Raw genomic sequence first — 12,362 nt, 5'->3', positions numbered from 1 at the left:
TATATATATATATATATATATATATATATATGGGTTGCAGTATGTCAGAAAATACAGCATGTTATTCGTGCAGAAGCTGTATTAGGCTCAATTCACTAAGCTGAAACATACAATATGTGATATCTGCCATATCGACTGTTGTGTTTGGTATGGCTGAAAATAACACTCATTATGCCAAATAACATATGTGTTAAAGCTTAATGAACTGAACATGTTATGAGTACTTTTTTGCAAGATGGAATGAAATATACTGTAAAAATCTGCAGGATAGATAAAATAAATGTTGTAGTTGATAAAGGCTTAACATTCTGTTTATTCTACTGTGTAAGGGTCCTCCTGGTATTCCTGGAGTTCCTGGATCTTCCGGCCCTGCGGTAAGTGCCTGCCCAGAAACATCTCATCAAGTTGACTTGTAATTAGGTGTCTTTTGATATTATCACTTGCTTTCACTAACTTAGGGTCCAAGAGGAGAGAGAGGACTGTCAGGAAATTCAGGAGAAAAAGGTGATCAGGTGAGTCACCAACAATGAACAGTTTTATTGTTGTTTAGTGGAGTACCCTAATCATGCCCTTAGTTTGGGAATAATGTGTGTTTATAAACCTAAAGCTTATCGTACATGGTACTCTACTGTGATAAACAGTCAGAAAACTGCTATTTTTTGCAGACTGACAAGCCTGTTATGACCTTAGATTTTACTCCTAGTGCAGACATTTCCATTTCTGAACCCTTTTTAGAAATTCAATATACATTTAAATGATATAAACTTAGAGGTATCTGAAAGATTTCTAAGATTTGTGCTGCAGATTTTTTTCTGCTCATCAATCACCTAAAGCTGAATTCCAGATATAGATTTTGTTGTATATTTATATTGGTCCGGCTTGGACAAGGTGGAGAAGTGAGGCGGTGATGTCACGTTCTCCACCTTGTCCAGTCAGAGAATGCTGTGCATTCATTGAGAAAAATACAAGGCAAGTGAAATGAACCTGTGCCAAAGGAGCAACCCCCTGTGGTTACTATAAAGCAGGCAGCTTGGCACAGGATTCGAAAGACAGCAGCAAACACTGTAGTAGCAATTCTGGGCTTCCATAGCAATATCACAGATATGGCATACAGTGAGTATAGAAAAGAATCACCCCCTTTAAAATAATCACATTTTGTTGCTTTGCAGCCTGAAATGAAGACAGGCACAGGTTTTGTTTTATCCAGCCGTAATTACTAGTGCAACCTTTAACATGCAAGTGAAAGACATAACACCAACGTATCAGAAAAAAAAAAAATCAAAAACAGAATCACTGAGTTGGAAAAAGGATCACCCCCTTATGTCAGTATTTTGTTGAACATTCATGTGCTTTAATTGCAGCCTTTAGTCTGTTGGGATATGTCTCTACTAACTATGCACATCTAGACTTTGCAATATTTGCCCACTCTTCTTTGCGGAACTGCTCAAGTACAGTTAAATTTGATGGTGACCTTTTGTGGACTGCAACCCTATAACAGGATATTACCACCTCCATGCTTTACTGTAGGAATGGTGTTATTTAGATGGTGAGCTGTATTGGATTTCTGCGAAACATATTGTTTGGTGTTCAGGCCAAATAATTCAATTTTAATCTCATCTGACCATAACACCTTTTTCCATGTGGCCTCAGAATCTTCAAGGTGTGTTTAAAGTGATCAGATGAGACTAAAATTGAGTTATTTGGCCTCAACGCCAAACATTACGTCTGGCAGAAATACAATACAGCTCACCATACAAATAATACCATTCCCACAGTAAAGCATATAGGTGGTAATATCCTATTATGTGTGGTTTCTCTGCAGCAGGGACTGGAGCACTAGTCAGGGTAGAAGTAAATATGGATGGGGCAAAAAAAAAAACTCAAATTCTTGAGGAAAATCTGCTGCCCTCTGCCAGAAAGTTATCAATGGGAAGAAGGTTTACCTTCCAACATGACACGCAGCAAAAATAACCATACAGTGGTTGAAGGAGAAAAAGGTGAATGTCCTCGCATGGCCTAATCGGAGACCAGACTTAAACTCCATTGAAAATCTGTAGAATGACTTGAAGACTGCAGTCCACAAACGGTCATTATCAAGTTTAACTGAACTCTAGCAGTTTTTCAAAGAAGAGTGGGCAAATGTTTCAGAGTCTAGATGTGCAATGTTAGCAGAGACATATCCCAACAGACTAAAGGCTGTAATTAAAGCAAAATGTGGCCCAACAAAATACTGACATAAGAGGGTGATCCTTTTTTGATTTTTTTTTTACCTCTGCATAAAATCAATACTTGAAGTTCAGTTTTTCTTATTCAATGATAGCCTATCCTATTATTATATTAAAGGCTTGAGTTTGTCAAATAATCAGTGTTAACCACTTGCCGACCAGCTGTTTTACTGAGGCAGGTAGGCTCTATTACGTGAAACGACGTACCTGTACGTCATTTCGTGTTATAGACAGTGAGGCACATGTGGGGCACCAGAGGCACACACACATGCTGATTGATCAGAGGGGGAGCCAATCAGCGGGTCCAACAGATGTGATGCCACCGGCCACCTGTGATCACTCCTCATGGAGACAGAACGGCGGTCTGCCTATACACGTAAACAAGTTCTGTCACAGATTAACACAGGGTTCCTGTGTTCCTACTATTTAGGAACACAGGTCTCTGTGTTCATCTATTGAGTACATCCGCCACACAGTTAGAAAGCACTCCCTAGGTGTACATTTAACCCTTTGATCGCCCCTGGTGTTAACCCCTTCCCTGCCAGTACTTTAGCATATTTTTTAGCACTGATTACTGCAGTAATGTCACTGGTCCCCTCAAAAGTGTCAGTTAGGTGTCTGATCTGTCTGCCACAATGTCGCAGTCCCGCTACAAATTGCTGATCACCGCCATTGCTAGTAAACAAAAATAAAATAAATAAAAAAATACATAAATCTTTCCCCTAGTTTGTAGATGCGATACCTTTTTCGCAGACCAATCAATATACACTTATTGGGATTTTTTTACTAAAATATGTGGCAGAATACATATTGGCCTAAATTGAAGAAAAACATTTTTTTTTTTTTTGGATAAGTTTTATAGCAGAAAGTAAAAAATATTGTTTTTTTTTTGTTTTTTTTTCAGAATTGTCTAATTTTTTTGTTTATAGCGCAAAAAAAAAAAACGCAGAAGTGTTGAAATAACACCAAAAGAAAGCTAGATTTGTGGGGAAAAAAGGAATCAGTTTTATTTGGGTACAGCGTCGCACGACCGCGCAATTGTCAGTTAAAATAACGCAGTGCCGTATCGCAAAAAATGGCCTGGTCATTAAAGGGGTAAAACCTTCCGGTCCTTAACCACTTAAGCCCCGGAAGATTTTACCCCCTTCCTGACCAGGGCCTATTTTGCGATTCGGCACTGCGTGACTTTAACGGACAATTGCGCGGTCGTGCGACGCTGTATCTAAACAAATTTTACGTCCTTTTTTTCCCACAAACAGAGCTTTCTTTTGGTGGTATTTGATCACCTGTGCAATTTTTTGATCATGCGCTATAAACAAAAAAAGAGCGTCAATTTTGCAAAAATAACAATATTTTTCAAATTTTTTTTATATGAAATTCCCCAAAAAAAATGTAAAAATCAAAATTTTTTAACATTTTAGGCCAATTTGTTTTATGCTACCTATGTTTGGTAAAAAAAAATAGCAAAAAGCGTATTTTGATTAGTTTGCGCAAAAGTTATTGCGTTTACTAACTAAAGGAAAGATTTTTGTCATTTTTGTTGTTTTTTTTTTTTAACGAGTAATGGCGGCGATCTGCGATTTTTTTTTTTGCGGGACTGCAACATTGCGGCGGACAGATTGGACCCTTGACTGACATTTTTGACACTTTTGGGGTTACCAGTGACATTACTGCAGTAATCAGTGCTATACATATGCACTGTTACTGTAAAAATGACACTGGCAGTGAAGGAGTTAACTTTATTGGAGAGGGAGGGGTTAAGTGTGTCCCTAGGGGCATGTTTCTAACTGTGATTGGCTGTGGCTACTAGTGTAAGAACAGAGATCAACGGTCCTACATAGTAGAACCGTGTGATCTCCATTCTTACACAGGGAAGAATGACAGGCGGCTTTGTTTACATTAGCTGTCTGCCTTTCTTCCGGTGTAACGGAAGATCGCGAGTGCCCGAGGAACATCGGGTCGGACCGCGCGGGAGCAGGAGCGCGCCTCTGGCGGCGCACGCTCACTCCCTAGAGCCTCACAGGCTAGCGACGTAGACCTGCGTCGCTTTGCCTGTGAGGGGCTGACCGCCGCAGTGAATAGTCGTGCGGCGGTCGGCAAGCGGTTAAAGGAAAAACAATACTTTTAGTAAACACGAGGAATGGGAAATTATGTTATTGGCAGAATCTCCATGTAAGACACATTGCAAAAAATCCCAAAAATATTATATACAGTGACATGTTGCCAAAGACATACACTTTAATATACAGTATTCTTCTTGTTTTGGGGTCATGTGTATGAGCCCTAAGTTTTGACGTTAGGAAGAGACATCCTAGGGATACAGCAAATGTTTCGTAATTTCATTGAAAACCATTCTAGACACACTTTGATAAAGTCTGTTTTACCCTAAAATGGTTGATAACTCAATACAAAATCTGCACTTTTCAACACACAAAAATACAAAAGTATCATGTTTTTTATCTTTCAATATCTCTTTTATTATAGTTTTCCACAAAGCAATAATACACATATACAAATAGAAAAAGAAGAATATCAACAGAAAATGTTGCAATAAAATTATCAGTAGCATTATACCTTCAAAACAAAACAACAACAAAAAAAGGGGGGGGGAATAGGGGGGGGGGAGAAGGGAAAGGAATAGCAAAGGGGGAACCTTCCTTCAACTCAGTTTAATCACCAACCATATGTTTTCCATATGTATATGCCCATTGTCTTGAATCTATCGACGTCAATCTTATAATAGAGGAGAGATCTTTTCCCCATAGCACATTCGCATTTTTCCACATGATCAAAAATTCATTACTGCTAAACATTTCTTACATTGACACACATACCATATCCAATCCATTATTACTGTACATCTTAAATTATTTGTTTAAAAGTGATGGTGCGCTTTTCTTAAATGTGAAAAATCATATATTGAACAATATATAACAAAAATGGGAAAAAAAAACCCAATCAAAATCACAGTGATGGGTGAGTAGGTGTAAAATAAACAAACAAAATTGTCAAATAACACTCAATGTGACTATACAAATAAACATTAAAATAAAAGTCCATTGAATAATGTGATCCAAAATGTGAAAAATGGTGAAGAGAGTCCAATTAAAAATCAAGGTGATGATGTAGTGTTCCCTCCACCGGGTGAAATGCCTCCTTACCTGGCGGAAAGAAGGTAAGTGCCTGATAATGATATTCTAATATGGAAACCAGTGTTCTATTTCCACCTGCACACGTGCAAGGTCACCCAGGTGATAAATAAATACAAGCCTCTTACCAGATGTAAGAGACAATCAAGCCTCTAAATATCCTGATCATGAGGATGCTTCTTTAACACCATGGATGGATGAAATCATTCACACTTTCTTCCCTCTGTATAAACCAACGTGTGTCTCCTATCCTTTTGGGGTGATAGACTCCCCGCGATGTTCCTGCTGTCCTCTCCGGGTCTCTAGCACCCAGTCCGGCTCAGGGAAGCTCCTGTGCTCTCCTCCATAGGACACACATGGCAGTGGCAGCCCCGCCGCCGGTCCAACACACTTTCCATGCCAGGGCATGGAAAGTGTGTTGGACCGGCGGCGGGGCTGCCACTGCCATGTGTGTCCTATGGAGGAGAGCACAGGAGCTTCCCTGAGCCGGACTGGGTGCTAGAGACCCGGAGAGGACAGCAGGAACATCGCGGGGAGTCTATCACCCCAAAAGGATAGGAGACACACGTTGGTTTATACAGAGGGAAGAAAGTGTGAATGATTTCATCCATCCATGGTGTTAAAGAAGCATCCTCATGATCAGGATATTTAGAGGCTTGATTGTCTCTTACATCTGGTAAGAGGCTTGTATTTATTTATCACCTGGGTGACCTTGCACGTGTGCAGGTGGAAATAGAACACTGGTTTCCATATTAGAATATCATTATCAGGCACTTACCTTCTTTCCGCCAGGTAAGGAGGCATTTCACCCGGTGGAGGGAACACTACATCATCACCTTGATTTTTAATTGGACTCTCTTCACCATTTTTCACATTTTGGATCACATTATTCAATGGACTTTTATTTTAATGTTTATTTGTATAGTCACATTGAGTGTTATTTGACAATTTTGTTTGTTTATTTTACACCTACTCACCCATCACTGTGATTTTGATTGGGTTTTTTTTTTCCCATTTTTGTTATATATTGTTCAATATATGATTTTTCACATTTAAGAAAAGCGCACCATCACTTTTAAACATATACACGTCCTATCATCTGGTTGCAGCCTTTCACCTAATCAGCGCACCCCTTTCTTTTCAATATCTTAAATTATTTAACCATGGATTCCATCTGACTCCAAATATTTTCTTCGCCGAACTTATAGTAGCCATAATTTTTTCCATCTCACATTGCTGATTAAGTAATGTAACAATATCAGATGGAGATGGTACCTCCTGGGATTTCCATATTCTTGTGATTAAGAGTTTTGCCGCTAATAAAAGATGTAAAATCACTACTTGGTACTTAAAGGGAATCTCATGAATATTTAGATGCAAGATCGCCATCTCAGGGCTTGGAATTATGTTTTTTTCCAACAACTTCTGAGATCATAGAGAATATTTTGTTCCAAAATGCTCTAATCGATTTACACTCCCAGACTATATGGAATAGAGCGTCCATTGTTCACCACAATCTCTCCAACATAGTGGAGTTAAGGGGTAAAATTTGGACAGTTTAATGGGGGTCAAGTACCAAAAATTAAACATTTTTTGATATAAAAGTATCATGCTCTTTACACATTCTGGAATGTAACATATTATTAATATCAGTAGTGGTTCATATACACTTTGATTGCCAATACAAAGAAACAAAATCTGCAGAAACGAAAGTTATTTTCAAGTCTGCTATTTTAAATATGATCAGGCTAGTAGCTGCATTTGTGCATTCTATTTTAATTTAAAGTTGCATTTATATTTATTTTGTTTTTATCATATAGGGATTTCCTGGACCACCCGGATTTCCTGGACCCCCAGTAAGTACATGTAGAAAAAATAGATTAATAATAATCATTTTTCTGAGTACCCCATACTGATAAAAGTTAAAATTTTGTTGCTTTGAGGCATATTTTTATTCTTTGCGTTGCTCATTAAATGTGCCCCATAATGTGCTTATATGCTGTAAAATGCTGCATAAATTGTACTTAATCTACATATAAAAAATGAGGACTAGTATCTTTTATTCATATTATTTAGTTGCATAATGTAATTGTAAAAGTGATTTGTAATATGTATATTAAGTAAGATATCTTGTTTCCAGGATATGAAGCTCTTTTCCATGTAAGGTTCAGATATGTGCATAGTCATACAGTCACATAAAATGTTTGTAGAATTTACTAATTAATGACTACATAACTATAAGTAGGCTCTTACTTAGTAGGTTTGTAAATGTGAAAATATATTTTTTTCAGGGACCACCTGGATTCGCAGGAAAGCCAGGACCAACAGGACCACCTGGGCCTCCAGCAGAAAAAGTAAAGTTTTAATTTTTCATTAATCTTATCTTTCAAACTTTGGCAAATATTTAGCTTGAATGTAACGTGTGCTTTTCCATTCTGTAATAAAACAACAGGTTCTCCTAATTTCTTCCCTTCATGGAAGGACATACTCACCTTCCCTTCTCTCTTGTTAAAAATTAGCAGCCCACAGAAGCTCACTCTCTATTCAACAAATGTTCTGCCTAGTCATTTGGGCAAAGTCCAGAGCTGCTAAATTGTCATTCTGTTTCTCATTGAAGCTCAGTTGTACTCTGCACTGTGACATTTGCCATATTCCTGACTGTTTATTGCTGCTCTGGGATATCTCTTTTTTAATAAATGAAAAAATCCCTTGGCAAAAGCAGTACTGACTATCGGTGCCTTACTCTCCTCCACCCCTTTAATTATTATTATTATACAGGATTTATATAGCGCCAACAGTTTGCGCAGCGCTTTACAATGTGACGGAAGACAATACAGTTACAATACAGTTTTAAAACAGGAGGAAGTAGAGGGCCCTGCTTTAATGAAAAATATTCTGTACCTTTTTTCAATTATGGTACTTAAAGAAAAAATTAACACCGGAACTGTGCCCAAAAAGGCAGGCAGAGAGCAAAGGACTAGTCATTAGCATTGCCTGTGATCTCCCATTACTGACTTACAATGCCTTGTTTTGCTCCCAGTCTCTATGTGGAGGAGGCCATTATAGTAGAGGCAAGGCTTTTTCTTCCTTATGTGTATTAGAACAAAGGATTGCAGCAGTCCAGCATTAAATCCAAATTCTTTATTTCAGTCCATCAAAATAGAGTACAGCAAGTAGAAGGATCTATTATGTATTTACTCTCATGAATACGTTTTTTTGCAGAGTGATTTCTTGGAAAACATAATGCCCTTTTATTCAAAGCACACTCTGTATTTCCAGGGAACTGAAACCGCTGTTACTAATCAAAAAAATCACATTCTCATATTGCTCACAACATTGAAAAGACATTAAATAATAGTGTTAAAAACATTTACTAAATATGTTTTTTATAGATCCAACTGCATCATATACAAAGATCATATGAACAGTCGTCAATGTTGAAAATAGGAAACAGTTATACCTACATAAATGTCAGAAAACACATAAACAAATCAGGCCAAAAAACAAATAGATAGATATTAAAACTTTACCCACCAAATATAATAAAATTGATATTAAACCCAAAAACAAACATTTATTCAGTTGCAGCTTACCAGTTCTTAGATATGGAGCCTGTATTTGTTTTCTTTTTTTAGACTTTAGACTAAAAGAGAAGTTTGGGTTTCCTTTTTTTTTTAAATTTATACTTACCTAGGTGGATGCAGCATCTGTCCGATGCTGCATCTGTCCCCCGCCACCTCTGCACTGAGAACTGAGCGATCGAACACCACTGATTCCTTGGTTCTGACAGCTCCCCGAGCAGAGAGCTGCTGACTGGAGCACTGGGCTGTGGAGGAGCGGGGAGCGGCCGGCTCAGGCTCTCGGCATCGGACCCCTAACTGACATTTTTGACACTTTTGGGGGGACCAGTGACATTACTACAGTAATCACTGCTAAAAATATACACTGTTACTGTAATAATGACACTGGCAGGGAAGGGGTTAACCCAGAGGTGATCAAAGGGTTAAGTGTGAGCCTTGGGGGTGTTTTCTAACTTTATGGGGGAGGAACTTGTGGAATCAACACAGAGACCTTTGATCCCATATAGGAGGATCACAGGCTCTCTGTGTTCATTCCAGAGAGAACAACGGTCTGCTTTGTTTACAACAGCAGACTGTCGTTCTCTCTCAGTGGGGAGCGATCGATCGCGGGTGCTCGTGGCAATTGTGACCGCTGGTCCAGTGGATCGGCTTCCCCGCTTCCTAATGGGGACAAGCGTGTGCCTCCAGCGGCACGCGCACACCCCCAGGAGTGCTCCTGCCAACCGCCGTACAGCCGAGCCAGCCTGCCGCAGTATATCTGCAGTGGGTGGTCGACAAGTTGTTAAAGCAATATTATTTTTATAAAAGTATGCTATTTAGAAAAATGAAAAAGTATGGCAAATCAAAAAAACAACCATCACCATCCCAGAGACAATGTTGTCTAGACCAACATATACAAATTAAAAATGTCAACGTTTTAGGAAGTTTTTTAGTCTGACGTGTTCTGCTGTCAGTAAAATCATGCTGCTTTGGGTCCAGCAAATTGTGTGTTTTTATGTGATCAATGATCCTTCTTCTTAGGAGCGCTTACAATCTTTATTAAAAATCCTGAAATCATTGTACAGATCAGGAATGCATGCCATGTTAGGCATATCAAAGTGGATACTTTTTTTGCAATGTTGGTCTTGCATTTGGGGCTGCTCACCCACACCTGCATGACTATTAAAATGGGATGAGCAGCTCTGTCTGTGCAGCAGATGCATCCTCAGGGATTTGAATGGATGGCACCTGGCAGCTCAAGCCACATGAACACATGAACCATTCATGGACTACAGGTGTCAGCACCCATGTGAATAAGGCCCAAAGCTCCTTTGACATGTCCTGTACATCAGGCAGCAGTCATGAATTTGTCTTTATCTTCTCAGCAGGCTTCCAGCTTTTAGGGAAAACTGATTTTGGTGGCTGTAGAACCACCCTATCATCTATCACTTTTTGGGACTGAGATATCCTCTGCAGAGTTTGAACCCAGACCCAGTTTAGAGCTTTCAAAATCCCGGTTGCAAAACAGGGTAAACAGCAAATCAAGCACAGTCTGTGATTGATCAATTTGGGCAGATGGCAGGAGAGACATTAGGGGTCTAATAGATCTAATGTCTCCATAAAGAATATCAGTCACCTGCCCAATACTATGCCATGGGGCTGACAAGTCTCCTTGTTAAAGCAAGAATGTTAAGTAAAAAAAGTGTTAAAATAAAATAAAAAATATATATATATATAAAAAAATGGAAAAACACCCACATCACCCAGTGCACAGACATATAAATGCAAATGTGCTCGTAGAGCATGCACATATACTGTGCAATACATATTGGGTATTGCTGCACACCCTGAAGTAATAACAATAATTCTAAGTGCCTCATTTATGGTGCAATCTAAACTGATGAGCTGTAGGGTATTTTAATTGTTGCCTATTGATAATTTTACATACCCTAACTTTTCAAAGTTTTGAGAGCACATGACTTTGAGACTTGACATACCTGATATCTATTTACAGACTTATCTGTCATTTTGTTTAAAAAAAAGTTTATTATATTGAGTTAAATTGTATTATATTGAGTTTGTGTGCACTAAAATACATTTTAGTGTATTTTTTTACTGAAAAAATATAAGTGTAAAACAGTTGCACTAATTTTTTGCAGCATAAAAAATGCAGATACCATCTTTTTTTTTTTTTTTTTTTCTACAGAGGATCACTGCTTTTAAAAAAAATATAATGTTTAGGGAATTTTAAGTAATTTTCAAGCCGAAAATTCAGATTTTACCATTTGTACAAAAAAAATTAAAAGTTGTGTTGAACATATATGTATGTTGGTTCTGTTTTGCAGGGTGCTGAAGGATTACGTGGCTCTCCAGGACTTTCAGGTCCTCCTGGTCAGTCTGGACCTCCTGGAATGCAGGTGAGCATTACCTACTGGTAAAACCGATTATATTATAATATTTTTGTAGATACTTGTTCCATACTGCTTTTGTATGTGTTGTCAGGGTCCACCTGGAATTGAAGGACTGGATGGAAAGGATGGAAAGCCGGGATCTAGAGTATGTATGAACCAACTTTCTTAGTACCTATAACTTTTTATTTATTAGAAAACTTAAAAATAATTTTCATGACTATTTTGTTAACATACAAATAAATGCTACTTAACAAGACTGGCTACTAATGGCATTCTCTATGGCACATACTGTATGTCAAACACAAGGCCCACCAGGCCTTGTCATATTGCTCTCACATCCAGTTTTGAAGCCTAAATGTGGAAAAACTCCATTCCACCTCTGGCACTCACCCTCTGCTCCCTGCTGCCACTTGTAAATATACAAGCCTTCTGTGTCTACAAGGGACAGCTTTGCTCTCATTGGCTCCCGGATCTAGCAGATCCCTACACACACTCATGGCAGGGCAAGAAGTGGGAGACCTCCAGAATTTGAGAGGGAGAATGATCTCCATAGCTGTCTACACAGGGAAGTACTAGAGTCGAATATATGGGTAGTAGAGCCGTCTACCCAGGGAGGTACTGGAGCTACCTACATAGGGAGGTACTAGGGCTTGGTCAGGTAGGAAAGAGAGATGAAAAGAAGCTTTGTTGGGAGGGGGGGTTGGGGCACACCCCTGAACTTCTGAAGCCTGCAATCTGTACGTAGCACGCTCCTAAACCCTGCTGATGAGGCTTTAATGAAATTAAGTTTGACACCCCTGCTCTATGGTCTTCAGTGTGCTTTAAACACTGTCACACTTTTCTTTGTCCTAATGTCACTGTGTATTTAACGTCTATAATAATGAAGCATTAGTTGCCAATTCAAATGCACTCTGCAATGTTATGATATGTGTTGACTGTGCAATAGATTTTTTTTTAAAAATATAAAAATTGAAATAAAATTGGCCTTAATCAGTCTTTTACATTGGCCCTTGTGCT

General features: G+C 38.6%; 1 protein-coding gene across 1 annotated transcript in view; it reads left to right on the top strand.

The window, feature by feature from the left end:
• The window catches only part of COL16A1 (collagen type XVI alpha 1 chain), a 284,939-nt gene that overhangs the window by 249,602 nt on the left and 22,975 nt on the right, over window positions 1-12,362 (top strand). Inside the window, exons 52-57 of the mRNA XM_082246984.1 lie at window positions 330-374; window positions 459-512; window positions 7,195-7,230; window positions 7,666-7,728; window positions 11,280-11,351; window positions 11,437-11,490. Of these exons, the coding sequence (XP_082103110.1) occupies window positions 330-374; window positions 459-512; window positions 7,195-7,230; window positions 7,666-7,728; window positions 11,280-11,351; window positions 11,437-11,490 (324 nt within the window). The remainder of the gene's footprint in view (window positions 1-329; window positions 375-458; window positions 513-7,194; window positions 7,231-7,665; window positions 7,729-11,279; window positions 11,352-11,436; window positions 11,491-12,362) is intronic.

This window comes from Pelophylax lessonae (genome assembly GCF_965119305.1).
Source record: "Pelophylax lessonae genome assembly, chromosome: 2".
Taxonomy (NCBI): domain Eukaryota; kingdom Metazoa; phylum Chordata; class Amphibia; order Anura; family Ranidae; genus Pelophylax; species Pelophylax lessonae.
This window is presented reverse-complemented; position numbering and strand designations above follow the sequence as displayed.